General features: G+C 41.0%; 1 protein-coding gene across 1 annotated transcript in view; it reads left to right on the top strand.

Moving 5' to 3' along the window:
• The window catches only part of phf12b (PHD finger protein 12b), a 67864-nt gene that overhangs the window by 44257 nt on the left and 2962 nt on the right, over window positions 1–20645 (top strand). Inside the window, exons 8-13 of the mRNA XM_052035814.1 lie at window positions 865–1023; window positions 1713–2553; window positions 7003–7137; window positions 10307–10456; window positions 14917–15015; window positions 16140–16222. Of these exons, the coding sequence (XP_051891774.1) occupies window positions 865–1023; window positions 1713–2553; window positions 7003–7137; window positions 10307–10456; window positions 14917–15015; window positions 16140–16222 (1467 nt within the window). The remainder of the gene's footprint in view (window positions 1–864; window positions 1024–1712; window positions 2554–7002; window positions 7138–10306; window positions 10457–14916; window positions 15016–16139; window positions 16223–20645) is intronic.

Raw genomic sequence — 20645 nt, forward strand, 5'->3', positions numbered from 1 at the left:
TCAAATTCACTTGTGAAAATTTAACTCTAATATTTCAAACTAACTTCCTGGAATTTATTTTTTTACATGAGGCTGTTAAAGATTTTTATGAAATTTAAGTATTAATGATCTCTTTTGCTACTTGGTTTTTATGCCAGATATTGGTAAAATATGTGGGAAATAATTGAAATTGTATTGCTTAAAGATGGAGCAAAATTATATAATGAATATTTTCATCAATAAGATTTAATTCTCTCTGAAGAGTACTCCTCACTCATTCCTGATCAATTAAATCAAAATTTTGAAGGGAGGTTGTTAATCCACAGTGAAAATTGGCTGTGAAACCTGCCATGTATAATGTATAAAGTGCTTGTGATAGAAACTTCTGGTTGGAGATTTATTAGACCAAATCTAATATTGGTTAGATTGAAAAACTGGCAGAGCCCAAAATTGTGTATTTGATTGATAATGCAGGGTTGTAAAAGAAACTGCCTTTTTGCCTCCCCCTTTGTAGAGAAGAGATTCATACTGTCTCAGTGTATGTTTAGGTTGAAGATTAGTGAATATACTATTCCTAAGATGGTAGATATCTAAGAGTTCTGGCGTAAATTGAATACGTTTTTATATGGTTGTATAAATGTAAATACCTTGGGATGGTGTTTGACTCGAACTGCCTAACTTGGGCTTTGTATGCCTACAAATTTGAAATAATTTAGAGATATTGGAATGGTTTGCCTATAGTTTCCAATGCCAACATGCACTTGGCTAACTTAAAACAAAACCTGCTCATGCAACAACTAATTTTCTAAGTCTGTATTTTATAGTTCTAATTTGGTTAATCTTTAAATTCCAACTTATAACTGATTTTATTTACATTTTCTAAAGGTTCCTGAAGCAATTAAAGCCCAGTACCAGTATCCACCTCCTCTCCTTCCACCGGCAGGAATCCGTGATGGAGAGTTGATATGTAATGAGACTCCTACTGAGTCACAAAAGCACCTTTCCAACTATGAGCACTTTGCTACTGAAGAAGAACAACAGGAGGTAATGAGGGAAATAAGAGAGTGAAATGGGTTATGAAACTTCATTGGAATATTTTTAGCAAGAAAATGCCATTCCTCTTGTTGAGAAAAATCACAAAATAAACCTGTTTGATCTGTTATCCGATTTTCTTGTTGGTAACCTTGAGTGTAGGAGGCTGAGGGGTGACTTTATAGAGGTATATAAAATCATGAGGGGCATAAATAAGGTGGATGGTCAGTCTTTTTCCCAGAGTGGAGGAGTCTAAAACTAGACGGTACAGGTTTAAGGTGGGAGGGGAAAGATTTATAAGGGATCTGAGGAGCAGCTTTTACACACTGTGTGGTGGGTATATGGAATGAGCTGCCAGAGGAAGTGGTAGAGGCGGGTACAATTATAATGCTTAAAAGACATTTAGACAGGTAGATAGAAATGGGCCAAACATGGGGAAATGGGGCTAGATCAAGTTGACAACTTGGTTGACATGGATGAGTTGGGCCTCAGGGCTTGTTTCTGTGTTGTATAACTCTGTCTCTGACCTTGAAGAGTTTTCACTTGATATGCCTGACATATTGTGTATACCCTGCATTAGAATAGAGATTTATTCTTGCTGTTCAGCTACAATGATATAATGCTTATTGGTAAAGTACTATACATTTCTTGAACTAACTACCCTTCCTTTTAACAAGTTTTATTTCTCCCCTTTCCTCTAGTGGCTTCGTAGTGTTGTTGCACTTCAATGCAGCATATTCAAACATTTATCTGCTAAGCAGATGCCATTATTTTGGGACACTGAACACACTGAAAAAGCGGATATTAAGCCATGCGTCACAGCCCAGTGTTCAGCAGACAGCTCTTTAAGCAGTGCGCATCAGACAGCTGGAAAGAAACCATCATCCCCTACATGCACCTCAGGGACCAATAGCCAGAATTCTTCAGGTTCCTCCGTATCACAGCAGCCTGGTGCTGCAATCGCACAGGAAGAAAATGCCCGTACTTTATATCCCGAGACCTCGTGCAAGTCTTCTAGCAGTGGAACTTCAAATGGACCTTTGTCAGCAGAGGTGAAAGTAAATAGACCTTTCCCATGCACACTTTCATCAGAACCGTCCAGGCAGCTGGCAGACACACAGAGACCAAAGGGACAATTAACACAGGTGCCAAGCCAGGTATCTGGACAAGCATGGCTGCATTCTCAGCTGAAACCAGCTACGCCACCAGCAGCCAGCAATCTCCAAAATCATTTTGTGGGAGCAGTTGTCAAGACAGAGAATGCAGGAGGACCTGTTTCGTGCTTGCAGCGAATTCCTGTCAGTGTGACAAGTGTTCCCGCTTCTTTATCTACTTTGTGTGCCAGTTCTGAGATCACCAGCAGCTCGCAGCTTAAAAGCATCGCCTCAGTGCAGATAGCTGGACGACCCACCACATTCATGGCAAAGGTTGTTACGACATCCTCTGCTATAGCCAGGGCCATTACACCTCCGAGAGCAGTGGTAGATAGTGTATCAACACTGTTGGGACCTTCAAGGAACTTAATTTCACCAGCAGCTACAGGTGGATATCTTGTTCTTTATCCAGTTATTGTTTACAAATTATACGTTTCATTCAAAATGAAATTATTTTAAAGTGGTGATCAGTTAATTTAATGACATTTGAACAGAGTCTGTCATGACATCCGAAGACTTAAGTTGCTAAAACGCTGAAAATTTATAATGATTACTCTTCAAAATATCCCTAAATTTACCTACCTAACTATTTATGTCATGAGGCCATTTGGGTCATTGGGTTCATTCCAACTTCCTGCAGGGCAATCCCATGTCCCGTCTTTCCATGTATTCTCCCTCACGTGCCCATGCATTTACCTTTGGGTTTTTTTTTGCCGCTTACCTGCACCAAGTGGTACATTAATCAGCTGTTACAAATTACCAGCCCGTGTTTGGGATGTGGGAGGAAATGGGAGCACCCAGTGGAATACACAGTCACAGGGGAAAATGTGCAAACATCACACAGCCACACCCAAGGTCAGATCAAGCCTGGGTCCCTAGAGCCCCGAGACAGCAGCATTAACTGCTGTACTACCTTGATGAATTATTAATATGTCTGTGTTAGGGGCTCTTGTGCACTCAAGGCAGTTTCAGCTGCTTGTTTCTCAGAGTAACTCCATCCTTTTTTCATTGGTATAGTGGAGCGAATTGGAAGCTGTCCTATCACAGCAAAACATATTGCTAGGAAAGTGTGTCACAGAATTGTAGTGTCCTGGTTTAAATGATGTTGTTTCAAATTAGATTTGGTTGTTTCCCACGTTTTTTGTGAGATGAACTTTTTAGTACAATATAGTTTTAAAGTTGTACGGGATACACATTTTAGAACATTAATAAGTGGACATTATAACTATCACAATCCTTTAATTTAGTTCTTCAAATTGTGATCAAAATGGCTAAATAGACTGATGTTACTGTTTAGTTAAATCCTTGTGTAAATATTCATAGAATTGAGATTCAAGTGTATTTGCTCAGCCTGCTGGTATTATATTTAAGACCTGTGAAGCCAGGCATTGGGTAAATGATAGAGTAAGCATGATTTCTTCAGAAGCTCACACTGAGCAATCATCATTTATTGAAAGTTGTTCAGTGCTGAATTTATGACTTTAAAAATAGATAATTTTTTACATGGGCATCCGTGCAGAAAGACAGGGAAGCAAAGCAGAGATCAGAGCAAAAGTTAAAAAAGGGAAGAGTAACAGTGGAGTACAGAAAAGTCAAACACAAAGGACACAAAGGTTACTAGATTCTAAAAGGACAATGAGTGTAAGAGCACTGTATCTGAATGGCTATAGTATTCCAAACAAGGTCAGTGAACTTGAGGCACAAATCAGTACAAAGGGGTATGATTTAGTGTTCATTACAGAAACGTGATACCAGGGTGGAGATGAGTGGGAATTAAATATCCAAGGGTATCAGGTAATGCGGAAGGATAGGCAGGAAGGTAAGGGAGGCGGGTAGTGTTCTTAATTAAGAATGAGATCAGGACGATAGTGAGAGACTATATAAGATCTAGGGAGCAGAATGTTGAGTCCATCTGGGTAGAGGTTAGGAATAGTAAAGGGAAAAAAATCACCGGTGGGAGTTGTCTATAGGCCACCGAATAATAACATTACAATGGCACAGACAACAAGAAATATTTGATGCATGTAAGAATGCAACGGCAGTTGTCATGGGGGACTTTAACTTCCACATAGATTGGGTGAATCAAGTTGGTCGAGGCAGTCTTGAGGAGGACTTCATAGAACACATCCATGATAGCTTTCATGAACCGCATGTTAGTGAACCTACAAAGGAAAATGCTAGCTTAGATCTGGTCCTGTGCAATGAGACAGGTAAAATTAACGATCTTGTAGTGAGGGATCCTCTTGGAAAGAGTCATCATTGTATGATTGAATTTCTCATACAAATGGAGGGTGCAATAGCTCGATCTAAAACCAGTGTATTATGCCTAAACAAGGGAGACTACAGCAGGACGAGGGAGTTGGCTATCGCAGACTGGAAACAGGTTATGTGGTGGGACAGTTGAGGAACAGTGGAAGACTTTCAAAGAGTTTTTTCACAGTGCTCAAAACAAAGTTTTTTTCAGTTAAAAGCAAGGGCAATAAGGGTGGGGAGAGCCAGCCTTGGATAACTAAGGAAATAAAAGAAGGCATCAAGCTAAAAGCTCATGCATACAAAGTCACCAAAAGTAGTGGGAAACTGGAAGTTTGGGAAAACTTAAAAAGCAACAAAGAACCACTAAGCAAGCAGTAAGGAGAGGGAGGATAGATTATGAAAGTAAGCTAGCGCAAAATATAAAAACAGATAGTAAAAGTTTTTACAATTATATAAAGCGGAAAAGGGTGGCTAAAGTGAACGTAGGTCCCTTGGAAAATGAGAAGGGGGAATTAATATTTAGTAATGTGGAAATGGCCGGCCGAGGCCGTGAACAACTATTTTGTGTCGATCTTCATGGTAGAGGACATATCTAACATTCCAAAGAGAGATGTTATGTATGCAGTGGGAGGTGAGGACCTTGATACAATTGCTGTCACTAAAGAGGTTGTAATGAGCAAACTAGTGGGACTAAAGGTAGACACGTTCTCTGGTCCTGATGGGATGCATCCAGGGGTACTGGAAGAAATGGCAGAAGTTATAGTAGAGGCGTTTGTGATAATTGACCAAAATTTCTAGACTCTGGGCAGGTCTCGGTGGATTGGAAGACAAAGAATGTCATGCCACTGTTTAAAAAAGGATGTAGGCAAAAGGCAGCTAACTATAGTCCAGTTAGCTTAATGATTGTAGTCGGGAAAATGCTTGAAGCTATCATTAAGGAAGAAATAGCGAGACATCTGAATAGAAGTGGTTCCATCAGGCAGACGCAGCATGGATTCAGGAAGGGCAGGTCCTGTTTGACAAACTTACTGGAGATTTTTGAGGATATAATGAGCATAGTGGATACAGGGGGACAGGTGGATGTTGTATACTTGGATTTCCAGAAGGCATTCAGTAAGGTGCCGCATAAAAGACTTATCCATAAGATAAGGATGCATGGACTTGGTGGTAATGTATTAGCATGGATAGAGGATTGGTTAACCAATAGAAGGCAGAGAGTTGGGATAAATAGGTGTTTCTCTGATTGGCATTCAGTGGTGAGCAGGGTGCTGCAGGGGGTCAGTCTCGGGCCTTCAACTGTTCACGATATACATTAATGATTTGAAAGAGGAGACTGAGTGTAGCATATCTAAGTTTGCTGATGACACTATATTGAGTGGAAAAGCAAATTGTGCAGAGGATGCAGAGAGTCTACAGAGAGATATAGATAGGTTAAATGCGCGGGCAAGGGTCTGGCAGATGGAGTACAATGTTGGTAAATGCAAGGTCATACACTTTGGAAGGGAAAATAGAAGATTAGATTATTATTTAAATGGTGAAAGGTTGCAGCATGCTATTGTGCAGAGGGACTTCGGAGTGCTTGTGTATGAATCGCTAAAGGTTGGTTTGCAGGTGCAACAGGTTATCAAGAAGGCAAATGGAAAGTTGGCATTTGTTGCTAGAGGGATTAAATTTAAGAGCAGGGAGGTTATGCTGCAACTCTACAGGGCACTGGTGAGGCCACACCTTGAGTACTGCATGCAGTTCTGGTCTCCTTACTGGAGGACAGATATACTGGCTTTGGAGGCAGTGCAGAGGAGGTTCACCAGGTTGATTCCAGAGATGAGGGGGTCAGCCTATGAAGAGAGATTGAGTCGCCCAGGACTATACTCATTGGAATTCAGAAGAATGAGAGGAGATCTTATAAAAATATATAAAATTATGAAAGGGATAGATAAGATAGAGGGAGGAAGGTTGTTTCCACTGGTAGGTGAGACTAGAATTAGGGGACATAGCCTCAAGATTCGGGGGAATGGATTTAGGATGGAGATGAGGAGAAACCGCTTTTCCCAGAGAGTAGTGAATCTGTGGAATTCTCTGCCCGGGGAAGCAGTAGAAACTACCTCATTAAATATATTTAAGACACAGTTACATAGATTTTTGCATGGAAGGGGAATTAAGGCTTATGGGGAAGAGGCAGGTCAGTGGATCTGAGTCCACAGCCAGAGGAGCCGTGATCTTACTGAATGGCAGAGTAGGCTCAGATGGCCTACTCCTGCTCCTGTTCCTTATGTTCTTATGGTCAGTTTGAGAGCTATTGTTCTCTAATGATGTCAATATCTTTTACTTATAGAACCAAGAGTCGGAAATGGTAGTGTTGAAAATGCATTTGGACACTGGCTTGGAAGATTAGAATTTGGATGGCTGAGCTTTGAGTTTTTTTTCGTCTCTGTCAGCTGTATTTAAGAATCTTGTACAATTTTTGTTCAAGAATAATGATGTGCAGTGCCAGCTTTTTGGCATGTTGTGTTGTGTTAATTCTCACTGAACTTAACCTGTTTTTGAACATAAGCTGTTCATAACCATTATTTTTTTTTCATAAAAGGTAAAGTGAGTCCAACTGTGCTGTCTACAGGTGTGTCAATGGGAAACAAACCAGTTCCCTTAACTTCTCCATTAAACACTTCAGTTATGTTTGACCTTGCCAACTCTCTGCAGGCAGCTATGGAAGGAAGTGGAGGTAACTGTTTTGAAAATTCCTCTATCTGAACACATTTTCTCCTGTTGACTTGACTTTTGGTTGATGAAAAGATTTGAGTTTTTTTGTCCATACCATTCCTACCAATTGATCCTAAGTTTGTTGCAGATACTACATTGCATGCATTCCAATATGCCATTTAAAGAAGCAGGTTGTCTGAAGAGTGTACTTTGGTGATGTACCTCACCAGACGCTTAAGATCTACTTGGCTTTTTCTACAGCCTGCCTTCAGGCTTCAGAGGACATACAGTGGCATGCAAAAGTTTGGGCACCCCTGGTCAAAATTTCTGTTACTGTGAATAATTAAGTGAGTAGAAGATGAACTAATCTCCAAAAGTCATAAAAGTTAAAGATGAAACATTCTTTTCAACATTTTAAGCAAGATTAGTGTATTATTTTTGTTTTGTACAATTTTAGAGTGAAAAATGGAAAGGAGCACCATGCAAAAGTTTGGGCACCCCAAGAGATTTGAGCACTCAGATAACTTTTACCAAGGTCTCAGACTTTCATTAGCTTGTTAGGGCTATGGCTTGTTCACAGTCACCATTAGGAAAGGCCAGGTGATGCAAATTTCAAAGCTTTATAAATACCCTGACTCCTCAAACCTTGTCCCAACAATCAGCAGCCATGGGCTCCTCTAAGCAGCTGCCTAACACTGAAAATTAAAATAAGTGACGCCCACAAAGCAGGACTAGGCTATAAGAAGATAACAAAGCGTTTTCGGGTAGCTGTTTCCTCAGCTCATAACGTAATTAAGAAATGGCAATTAACAGGAACGGTGGAGGTCAAGTTGAGGTCTGGAAGACCAAGAAAACCTTCAGAGAGAAGTGCTCGTAGGATTGCTAGAAAGGCAAATCAAAACCCCCGTTTGACTGCAAAAGACCTTCAGGAAGATTTAGCAGACTCTGGAGTGGTGGTGCACTGTTCTACTGTGTAGCGACACCTGCACAATTATGACCTTCATGGAAGAGTCATCAGAAGAAAACCTTTCCTGCGTCCTCACCACAAAATTCAGAGTCAGAAGTTAGCAAAGGAATATCTAAACAAGCCTGATGCATTTTGGAAACAAGTTCTGTGGACTGATGAAGTTAAAATAGAACTTTTTGGCTGCAATGAGCAAAGGTATGTTTGGAGAAAAAAAGGTGCAGAATTTCATGAAAAGAACACCTCTCCAACTGTTAAGCACAGGGGTGGATCAATCATGCTTTGGGCTTGTGTTGCAGCCAGTGGCACGGGGAACATTTCACTGGTGGAGGGAAGAATGAATTCTATTAAATACCAGCAAATTCTGGAAGCAAACATCACACCGTCTGTAAAAAAAAAAGCTGAAGATGCAAAGAGGATGGCTTCTACAACAGGATAACGATCCTAAACATACCTCAAAATCCACAATGGACTACCTCAAGAGGCACAAGCTGAAGGTCTTGCCATGGTCCTCACAGTCCCCCGACCTAAACATCATCGAAAATCTGTGGATAGACCTCAAGAGAGCAGGGCATGTGAGACAGCCCAAGAATCTCTCAGAACTAGAAGCCTTTTGCAAGGAAAAATGGGCGAAAATCCCCCAAAGAAGAATTGAAAGACTCTTAGCTGGCTACAGAAAGCGTTTACAAGCTGTGATACTTGCCAAAGGGGGTGTTACTAAGTACTGGCCATGTAGCGTTCCCAAACTTTTGCTTCGGACCCTTTTCCTTGTTATTTTGAAACTGTAAAAGATGGAAATAAAAAAGTAATCTTGCTTAAAATATTAAAGAAATGTATCATCTTTAACTTTTTGCCTTTTGGAAATCAGGTCATCTTTTACTCGCTTAGCTATTACAGTAACAGAAATTTTGGCCAAAGGTGCCCAAACTTTTGCATGCCACTGTCTGTAAGTTCTCTGTGCCACTATTGAACTGTAGAGAAAATTGTTCTTTGCCAGGTATCTCATGCCTCTGATATCAGTTAAGGCATAAAAAAAAAGTATATATGTTGAATTGAAAGAAGCCAGAAGTAAGAGAAGCTCCCTAGAGAAACAAGAGAGTGGAAATGCTAGAATTTGGAGGGAAAAAAAAACGAGCTGCTGGAGGAATTCAGTGGGTCAGCGAGCATCTCTAGAGGGAAATAGATAGTCAACATGTCAGGTCGAGATCCTTCATATGTGTCCAAAGCTCCTTAGTTCTCAGGTGCCTGTGCCTGCATTACCAAGGGGAAGGAGTAACTATTCTTAGAAACTGGTGGCACAAGTAGCTGGGACTGATGAATGGCCTTCAATTCCTGAGAGTTGAATTTAGGGCTTTGCCTTTCCACTTCATTTGTCCTGCTACAAATGCCAAGTCTCCTTTACATAAGTTGCTGCATGCATAGGTTGTATATTGGCAATTTATCTAGGGAATAACCAGCTAAACATGGCTGTTAATTTTGTTCAAACTTGGAATTTGTTCTCATGGTGCTTGTTGTTAAGCTGCTATTATGCTAAAATGATGTTGATTATTACAATAATTTTTTTAAAAATCCAGTTGTATGCCACTTGATCTGAAGTTCTACTTATGGGAAGTCATTGTTCTACTGATGACAGTTGACTTGTTTTATTTTCCTATTTTAATTTTAAGGAGAGATGATTTTAATTGTACAGGTACCAAAAGTGAGATATTAATCAGCTTCATAAAGAATCTTCCTTTGTATTTAAAATTATGGCAAGAATCCACAAATATTTATGCCCAATAGGGTACCAAAGTTAAGTTTTACATTGCATTTGATGGAAGCTTAGTGATGGTGGAGAAAGAACTTTGTTTAACAAGTGATCAATTTTATTTATTTCTTGCTTTGAGTCGATAATTGTCAGCGAAGGTGACAAGGGAACCATGTTGGGTGGGAAGGGAAAAGTACAATCAAAGATGTTTACAACAAGGGTATTTACTTGCAAATTGGATTACTCAGTAAGGATATCAGTAGTGATATCAGTTTGAGTTTCAAAAGGTTGGAATAAAAACAAAGTTGCTGGAAATGCTCAGCAGACCAGCTATCACTTGTGCAGTGAAAAACAGTTAATATCTCAAATTAATTGCCTTTCATCTTAGCACTTTGTATTTTTCTTTGTTAATTGCAATTTTAAATAGAAAATATGTTAGAGACCTTATAGAGAAACTTCAATATTTTTTGTCTTTTGTAGAGATTGAACTTAGTAAGCTTGATGAAAAGTTGATCCAGGTACTGGCTTGGCAGAGAATTCAGCAGCTGTTTCCTCCCAAAGCATCCTCTTTACCATCAGTACTTAGCACCTCAAAGACCCAAACGAGTGCGGCAACAACACAGACTGAAGGTATGCATTTATTTTGCCACTCTCTCATTTCTGCCACTGTTTCAGCCCATCTATTGCTATAATCCTGGTTGTGCCTTGTATCTCTGTGTTTCAAGATGGCACCAGAGAGGGGCAACATTTTGTGTGCCGCTCCCCAGGGAATTATAAAAATACTCTGGTTTAAATTACTACAGTTGAAATCTGTAGCCACAGACCCTGCAGTAAGTAACGTTGTTCCAAGCCATTTGAAAAAACTAGCGATCTTCAGAACCGGCAGACTCAGGCCTCCAGACCACGCAGGGAGTGAGTGCAGCAGCTGGAAGCTCGGGGGAGGGCTGAAACACAGGGCCCTAAGGCCCCCCCCCCCAACCACTGCTTTTTACCATCCTCATGGCTAATATACAGACTCTGGAAAATAAAATTGAAGATCTCAGAGCAAGGCTGCAGTACCAGAGGGACATTAGGGCCTGTTGTGTACTCTGCTTCACAGAGACATGGTTCCCTCCCCAGCACTCCGGACACAGCACTCCAGCCCAAGGGCCTCATCATCCACCGCATGGACCAGACAGTGGCATCAGGTAAAGGCAGAGTCGGCAGTGTTTGCTTCGTGATTAACTCTTTGTGGTACACAGACGTGGCGCTACTGTCTCAGTCCTAACCCCCCACCCACCCAACCTGGAACATCTGGCGGTCAAATGCCGTCTGCTCTATCTGCCGAGGGAGTTCTCTGCCATCATCCTGGTAGCGGCGTACATTCCACCCCGGCAAACGTCAATCTGGCGCTGGAGGAGCTGAGCACCCTGATGCCTTCCTGATCATCGTGGGGGACTTCAACCAGGCCAGCTTGAAGAAGTCTCTGACAAACTACCACCAACATGTCACCTGCGGAACCAGAGGAGCCAACACACTCGATCACTGTTACACCACCATCAAGAACACTTACCGTGCCATCCAGCGCCCACATTTTAGCAAGTCCGATCGCCTGACTGTACTTCTACTTCCAGCATATGGGCAGAGACTGAGGACCGCGAAGGTATGGTAAAGGGAGGCGGAGGAGCGTTAACAGGACTGCTTTGAATCGGTGGACTGAACCATATTCAGGGATTCATCTTCAGATCTGAATGAATATGCCTCAGCTGTCACCGACTTCATCAAGACCTGCGTGGATGAGTATGTGCTAGCGAGAACATGCCAAGTTTTCCCAAACCAGAAACCGTGGATGAACCAGGAGATTCGCAGTCTGCTGAGGGCTAGATCTGTGGCACGCTAGACTGACAATGCAGAACCCTACAAGAAGTCCAGGTACGACCTATGGAATACGATCGTGAGAGCGAGAGGACAGTTCTGTGTGAAGTTAGAGACACAATCGGACGCACAACAGCTATGGCAGAGTTTGCATGCCATTACTTCCTATAAAGCAAAACCTAACAGCACAAATGGCAGTGATGCTTCACTCCCTGATGCGCTCAATGCCTTTTATGCACGCTTTGAAAGGGAGAATAACACTACACCTGTGCGAATCCCCACTGTATCTGGCGACCTGTGATCTCTGTCTCGGAGGCCGACGTCAGAACGTCCTTCAAGAGGGTGAACCCTCGCAAGGCGTCAGGCCCCGATGGTGTACCTGGCAGGGTACTGAAAACCTGTGCCGACCAACTGGCTGGAGTGTTCAAGGACATCTTCAACCTCTCACTGCTACAGTCAGAGGTTCTCACCTGCTTCAAAAGGGCATCAATCATACTGGTGCCCAAGAAGAGCAGGGTGAGCTGCATCAATGACTATCACCCGGTAGCACTCACATCTACTGTGATGAAGTGCTTTGAGAGGTTGGTCATGGTTAGAATTAACTCCTGCATGAGCAAGTATCTGGACCTGCTGCAATTTGCCTACCGCCACAACATGTCTATAGTAGACGCAATCTCACTGGCTCTCCACTTGGCTTTGGAGCACCTAGACAACAGCAAGACATACATCAGGCTGCTGTTTATCGATTACAGCTCAGCGTTCAATACCATCATCCCCTCAGTACTAATCAACAAGCTTCAAAACCTGGGCCTCTGTACTTCCCTCTGCAACTGGATCCTCGACTTCCTTATCGGGAGACCACAGTCAGTGCAGATTGGTGACAATCAACACAGGTGCACCTCAAGATGTGTGCTTAGCCCACTGCTCTATTCTCTCTACACTCATGACTGTGTGGCTAGGCACAGCTCAAACGCCATCTATGAATTCACCAATGACACCACTGTTGTTGGCAGAACCTCAGCTGGCGATGAGGAAGCGTACAGGAGTGAGATAGATCGGCTAATTGAGTGGTGTCACAATAACAACTTTACACTCAAAATCATCAAGACCGAGGAATTGATTGTGGACTTCAGGAAGGGGAAGTCAGGAGAACACATACCAGTCTTGACTGAGGATTCAGTAGTGGAAAGGATGAACAGCTTCAAGTTCCTGGGCATCAACATCTAAGAAGATCTATTTTGGGCCCAATACATTGATGCAATCACGAAGAAGGCACGCCAGCAGCTCTACTTCTTTAGGAGTTTGAGGAGATTTGGTATGTCACTAAAGACTGTTGCAAGTTTCTACAGATGTACAGTGGAGAGCATTCAGACTGGTTGCATCACCGCCTGGTATGGAGGCTCCAATGCTCAGGATCAAAAGAGGCTGCAGAGTGTTGTAGACTCAGCCAGCTCCATCACAGGCACAACCCTCCCCACCATCGACATTTTTGAGAGGGTGGCATCTATTATTAAGGACCCTCACCGTCCGGGGCATGCCCTCCTCACGTTACTACCATTGCGGAGGAGGTACAGGAGCCTGAAGACCCACACTCAACTTCCAGGAACAGCTTTCTCCCCTCCGCCATCATACTTCTTTTAAGATATAAGATATTTATTTACTAGTCACGTGTACATCGAAACACACAGTGAAATGCGTCTTTTTGTATTACTGAGAATGTGCTGGGGGCAGCACGCAAGTGTCGCCACGCTTCCGGCGCCAACATAGCATACCCATAGCTCCTAACCCTGTATGTGTTTGGAATGTGGGAGGAAACCGGAACACCCAGAGGAAACACACACAGACACGGGGAGAACATACAAACTCCATACAGACAGTGGCAGAATTGAAGCCGGGTTGCTAGTGCTGAACCCATGAACGCTACCTTGTTATTCCTCTTTTGCACTATTTATTTATTTCTGTAACTTATAGAAATTTTTATGTCTTGCATTGTACTGCTACCGCAAAACAATAAATTTCACGGCATATTTCAGTGATAATAAACGTGATTCTGATTATCTCAAATTCAAAGATGCTCTTCTGGTCACCTTATTATCTTCATAAACATCAGCTCACCCAAAATACAGAGCTCATAACTTATTCTGCATCAATTGCCATTCTACCACATTCCCTCTGCTCAGTGAACTAAAATAGTTCCTGGGCTCAAAATTCTTATCCTTGCGTTTCAAAGTCTTCTTGTTTCCTCTCCTCATCTTCTCCAGCCCCATACCCTCACCTCTCCTCAGAAATCGGCCACATGTCCATCCCCATTTTCTCTCTGCCCCTTCATTTGTTATCATGTCTTCTGCCACCTGTACACCATGTTCTAGAATTTCCAGCAGAATGCCTCTCATCTCTGGATCCATATCCAACTTTAAGACATTTTATACCGTCTTCTTGATTGTGTCCTTCTAGTTATAGTATTTTTTTAAAGTTAAACTTATGTTAAATTATTTGGAAACTCTTACATTAAAGTGCTTAGTACAAGTTCTTGCTGTCTTTGAGATTGGATTAGAATGTAATCAAAAGCAAAAAACTGCAAATGCTGGAAATCTGAAATAAAAACAAAATGCCGAAAACACTCAGCAGATCGGGCAACATCTGTGGAAAGAGAAACAGTATTAATGATTCATCAGAACAGTTCTGATGAAGGGTGAAAATTTCTGGAGAATTCTTAAATTGTTGCCTTTTTGGTGCATTCTGACTCCATGACATGTTGTCCAAAGAATGGGACTATAGCCCAGAGCTTGTATTTAAATTCTATTGTAGCAAATTATGAACCTAGTTGCCAGTGAATGTGGTAAATTTTGGGATGACTGCAGAGAAAATCCATCAGTTATCAAGTTGGGAATATTCACTCCAACCTGATCTGGCTCCTGCTAGCCCCTAGTTGAAACTTGTGTGTTTGATTCTTAATGCTCCTTTGAATTGGTCATTGATTTGACAGCACATTGTCAGTGAAGGTAGGATTGAATTATAAATATAACATGTCCAGCATGCACAGAGCAGATATAGTTTTGCATACATTTTGTTACATGCTAAGTATTGTCACCTTCTTTATAAAGTCATTTCTCAATCCTACATAATGAAATTATTAGCTTTTAAGTAAAATTGAATTTAGGAAGTATTTGCTGTTTGACACAAAAGGCAATCACTGCAGGTTCTAACATTAAAAAAACTTTATTTTTATTTTACAGTTCCAGTGAAAGAAGTTCAAGCACGAGCTGTGTTTTATCCTCTCACGGGTAAAGGTCAAGCTGTTAGTATGTGCTACAGAACACTTTATATAGGAACAGGTGAGCAAAAACCATCTTTTAACTTAAATGGCGAACTGAAAATAATATGCTTTGTAAATAGCTGAATATTGTCGTACATCCTTGTCTGTGCAACCTTGTTGTTTTACAACCTTTACCAATATTGTTTGATATCCATTGCTTAATAAGTCTCCTTGAAACGTCAAAGAAAAGTTTAACTTTAATTTGGAGAGATAAGTGTTTGACAGACGAATATGTTTTAAGCTAATAATTGCACCCAAACTGAAAATTATGCCGATTTATTAGGTATTCAAAGCAGAATCCATAAATGATATATTCCTCCAATTGCAAAAGCCAGAAACAGTGAGTTACAGAAAATTCCTCTGGTGCTTGGAGGCACATCTTTGCTTGATGTTATTTGTCTGATACAAAGCAAGGAGCTGGCTGGAGAAATTGATGATCTGTCCGATCAGTTTACTTTTAGAGATTTAGTTTGAGCAGCTGATTTAGCCTGATTTACCAAATTCACCTAAATAAAGCACATCTAGCATGCAAACTTTTGTTGACTAGTTGATCTCCTGTGGCATATAAAATATCTCTTTGTCCTTCTGCTTGTGCCCCCTTCTTATTAACACCTTCCTTTCTGACTTCTGATCTTTTCTGTCTGACTGAGACATTAACTCTGCCTGTAGCTGCCTCTCGCCTTTTCTTAGGTTTCCATACTGTCTGCAGCGCTCTCACTTTCTCAGTTTCCCCATCTCTGTCTGCAGCTATCTCAAGCTTTTGGACCATCTCTTCTACCTCCTGTGTGCCGCTCTCACACCCTAACTGACTAATGTGTTGACTCCCTAATGCCAGCAGCTGTTTCTCAGTTATCTTCTCCAGGTCTACAGTTGTCTTACTCTTAGTCTCCCTCTCCTCTTTCTTTGGTTGTTTTTCACCTTTTTCTTCTCTTGCTCCCCTGTTGTATTTTCCGTCTCATTGACTCTGTGGTATACTGACTCTGTTTTTGATTTCATTTTCCAATCTTCAGACATATGTTCTCTGAATGGATGTAGCCTGTTCCTGAGAACTTGTCATCCCTAATGTTCCAAATAATTTGAGGGCAGGTGGTAAAATGCAAGCTGACTATTGCAACTGAAATTTGCTTTCTTGTTTCTTTTCAGGTGCCGACATGGATGTGTGCCTTACAAATTATGGTTATTGTAATTATGTTTCAGGCAAACATGCCTGCATATTCTATGATGAGGTAAGGTTCCTATCCTGTCCCTGAGAAAGAAATACTTCATTTTACAGTCCTCTTACTGAAACAGTATCTTAAATTACTTGGAAGTTTTGTACGGTTATATTGCTTACTGAGTTGTTAGAAAACTTGAAGCTTGCTGCACTTAACTGGAAAATCTTGCAGAACATAAGTATAATGCTGATGTGCTAAACCATAACTGGAGCTTCTCCAAGCTGGTCGGAAGGAACTGGATATTTTTAACAGCAGTTGTCTTAAGGAAAATGAGAATTAATTGATGGCAAAACATTTGTAAACAAGTTAATGAATGCGTCGTGGTAAAAGACTTTCAAAGGAAATATTCGTGGATTGAGATTCATCAGCAGAATGCAATTACGGCTGTTAAACCATGCAATAAATTGTTACCAAGTGCAGCTAAGAGAAGGTAGTTACTAGAATATTGAAGTGTAATTATCATGGGAAGAAACAATAGGGAGTGCAAAAAGTAATTGTTAGTCTTGTATATTTTTTGGCACAGAATAAGTGCCCGTGGGAGAATGTAATCATATCCATTCAACAACATTTGTTCTGTATTCATATTAACTCACTGTTCTTTTGGAGGTGATTAACATTTGTATTTTTGATTATTGTAAATTATTATTGCTAGCAATGTTCTTTCCACTTAAGTGTAGCTCATTCCAAGTATTTGCTGTGTTTTTTTTCCCTTGGCAACAGATCGTAAGGTAGTTAATAACTCTTCACCTATGATTTAAAAAGAAAATATAATTGTGGCAGATTTGATAAAGAAGGGTTACTTTGAGGTCAATGAAGAAATATAAAGTGGGATCAAATAGCTATGTTCAAAGAGTTCTGTGTTGTTCAAGTTGTTCTGTGTTCAACTTTGCATACAAAGTTGCCAAGAGTAGTGGGAAACTAGAAGATTGGGAAAACTTTGCAACAAAGAACCACTAAGCAAGCAATTATGAAAGGGAAGATAGATCATGAAAGTAAACTAGCACAAAATATAAAAACAGATAGTAAAAGTTTTTATAATTATATAAAGCAGAAAAGGGTGACTAAAGTGAATATAGGACCCTTGGAAGACAAGAAGGGGGGAATTAATACTGGGTAATGCAGAAATGGCCGAGGCTTTGAACAACTATTTTGTGTCGGTCTTCACGGTGGAGGACACGTCTAACATGCCAAAAAGAGATGTTATGGATGTGATGGGAGGTGAGGACCTCGATGCAATCACTGTCACTAAAGAGGTAGTGATGAGCAAACTATTGGGTCTAAAGGTAGACATGTCCCCTGGACCTGATGAACTGTATCCCAGGGTACTGAAAGAAATGGCGTAAGTCATAGTAGAGGCGTTTGTGATAAGTTATCAAAATCCTCTGGACTCTGGGCAGGTCCTGGCAGATTTGAAGACAGAGACTGTCACGCCACTCTGTTAAATGTGTTAAAAAAAGGATGAGTGCAAATGGCAGGTAACTATAGGCCAGTTAGCTTAACATCTGTAGTCAGGAATATGCTTGAAGTTAACATTAAGGAAGAAATAGCGAGCCATATGAATGGAAGTGGTTCCATCAGGCAGACACAGCATGGATTCAGGAAGGGAAGGTCCTCGTTTCACAAACTTACTGGAGTTTTTTGAGGATATAGTGAGCGCAGTGGATAGAGGGGAACAGGTGGATGTTGTATACTTGGATTTCCAGAAGTCGTTCAATAAGGTGCCGCATAAAAGACTTATCCATAAGATAAGGATGCATGGAGCTGGGGGTAATGTATTAGCATGGATAGATGATTGGTTAACCAATAGAGGCAGAGGGTTGGGAATAATATCAGTGGTGAGCGGGGTCAGTGCTGGACCCGCAACTGTTCACAATATACATTAACGATTCGGAAGAGGGAACCAACTGTAGCGTATCTAAGTTCGCTGATGATACTAAATTGAGTGGAAAAGCAAATTGTGCAGATGATGTAGGGAGTCTGCAGAGTGATATAGATAGGTTAAATGAGTGTGTAAGGGTCTGGCAGATGGAGTACAATGTTGGTAAATGCGAGGTCATACACTTTGGAAGGCAAAATAGAAGATCAGATTGTTATTTACATTGTGAAAGATTGCAGCATGCTGTTGTGCAGAGGGACTTGGGAGTGCTTGTGCGTGAATCGCATAGGTTGGTTTGCAGGTGCAACAGGTTATCAAGAAGGCAAATGGAATGTTGGCCTTCGTTGCTAGAGGGATTGAAATTAAGAGCAGGGCGGTTATGCTGCAACTGTACAGGGTACTGGTGAGACCACACCTGGAGTACTGCATGCAATTCTGGTAGTCTTACTTGAGGAAAGATATACTGGCTTTGGAGGCAGTGCAGAGGAGGTTCACCGGGTTTATTCTGGAGATGAGGGGGTTAGCCTATGAGGCGAGATTAAGTCACTGGGACTGTACTTGCTGAAATTCAGAAGAATGAGAGGGGATCTTATAGAAATATATATAATTATGAAAGGGATAGATAAAATAGAGGCAAGAAAGTTGTTTCCACTGGTAGGTGAGACTAGAACTAGGGGACATAGCCTCAAGATTCAGGGGTGTAGATTTAGGACAGAGATGAGGAGAAACTGCTTTTCCCAGAGAGTAGTGAATCTGTCGACTCCTCTGCCCAGGAGACAATAGAGGCTACCTCACTAAATATTTTTAAGACAATAGATTTTGTATAGTAGGGGAACTAAGGGTTATCGAGAAAAGGCAGGTAGGTAGAGCTGAGTCCACAGCCAGATCAGCCATGATCTTAATGAACGGTGGAGCCAGCTCAACAGACCAGATGGCCTTCTCCTGCTCCTATTTCTTATGTAAAGGGTAATTTCTAAAAGGATAAATGATGGACATTGTCCACTAATCTTCCAGTCTGTAACAAGGGGCACAGTTGCAGTTTATTTTAAAATCATAAAGGGGAGAAGCTAGAATTTTCAGTGTAATGAATTATTAGAATATAAATAGAATTAGAATATGTCAGATGAAATGGTTGAGGCACATACAGTAGTATCATTTAAGAACTTGGATCGGTACATGGAGGGGTGGGGCTCGGAGGGATCTGGGCCAAATGTAGGAAATTGGGACTAGCTGGGTGGGCATCATGGTCAGCATGGACTCGTTGGGCTGAAGGGCCTGCATCTGTGCTGTATTGCTGTATGATGCAATGAAATATATTTTGCTGTACTGTCTGCTGTAGTCAAATAAATTAAGACAAGAAAATTACTCCACTAAGGGACTGGCTCTTGCACAGGTATGCTGAATAGAATGGCCTACTGTGCTGAAATGTTTTTATATCCCAGTAAATAGCTTTGTGCATCAGGATTGTTAGCTATTTCTGAGATTGAGCCAGCCAACAAAAGTATTTTTCTGGTCTTCGATCAACTCCTTTTAACCAGCCCCTCAAGCCTCCCCCTTCTCCCTAGTGAAGATTGATGGGTGATGCAAAAATGAATTATTTATGATGTTAAATATTTAGAGCCTCTACTTAATTGCAGATTGTCACTTGGCTTGAGTGGAGAATGTGGTTAACTTTGTCAGTAAAATGTTTGATTTACAGTTTTCTTCCAAAGTTTAAGGAAATGTGAGCAGCTGAACTGATATGGCTTCTGATGAAAATGCACAGCTTAAAAGGTCTAATTTCCAGTGATAGACTGACCTGTTTCAAAAGAGGAAAAAGACTTAAAGCTGGTAGAATACGGGGAGTCAAGTGAAGTTCATTTAAAAGAAAATGACCGTAATTTTCTTGTGTTGGTTAGGAAACTTGGTCTTGAATTTTTTTAAAGAAGATTTTCCACTAAAGCTACTTTAAACTTGCTTCCCAGTAATCAGTTGATTTCATTGGCAGTGTGACTGTATGAGATGGCTTTGATTTTTTTGTAAGATATAACTGGAAACACTTATTTAAAAAAATGGGATTCGTGTAAATGGGTATTTGATGATCAGCACAGACTAACTGGGCCAAAGGGTCTGTTTCCATGCTGTATGACTCTGAATATGGCCAGGAGCAATTTAAATTAAGTTTTAAGGGGGAGAAAAATGTAAGCATTTGCTATACCATTTGCCTTTTTCCTGGTGTTGCACTTCAACTGATAACTGAAATTCCTATTGAAAGAGTAAAGTGATTGAGTAATGTCTGACTACAAAGTGCCACTCAGTGACTTATTGTGTATAAATATCACTTTTTTTGAGCAGAGGAAATTTAAAGCTCACAGTACACCATTTATAAGTTATAGATAAGTAAAGCGGTTCTTGTTTGCATTCGTTTGCCTGAAGCTTCTCCCTTTGCTTTTTATGATCAATGACGATAGTTCTGTTGTGGTCCTGATAAACAGCTCCACTTGGGTTAAATATGGACTCGTCCATAAAAATCTAAGGGTAGCTAACTCCAAAAGCATTGAACCCTTCATTTGCTAATAA

Source organism: Pristis pectinata, chromosome 21, assembly GCF_009764475.1.
Source record: "Pristis pectinata isolate sPriPec2 chromosome 21, sPriPec2.1.pri, whole genome shotgun sequence".
In the NCBI taxonomy this organism is placed as follows: domain Eukaryota; kingdom Metazoa; phylum Chordata; class Chondrichthyes; order Rhinopristiformes; family Pristidae; genus Pristis; species Pristis pectinata.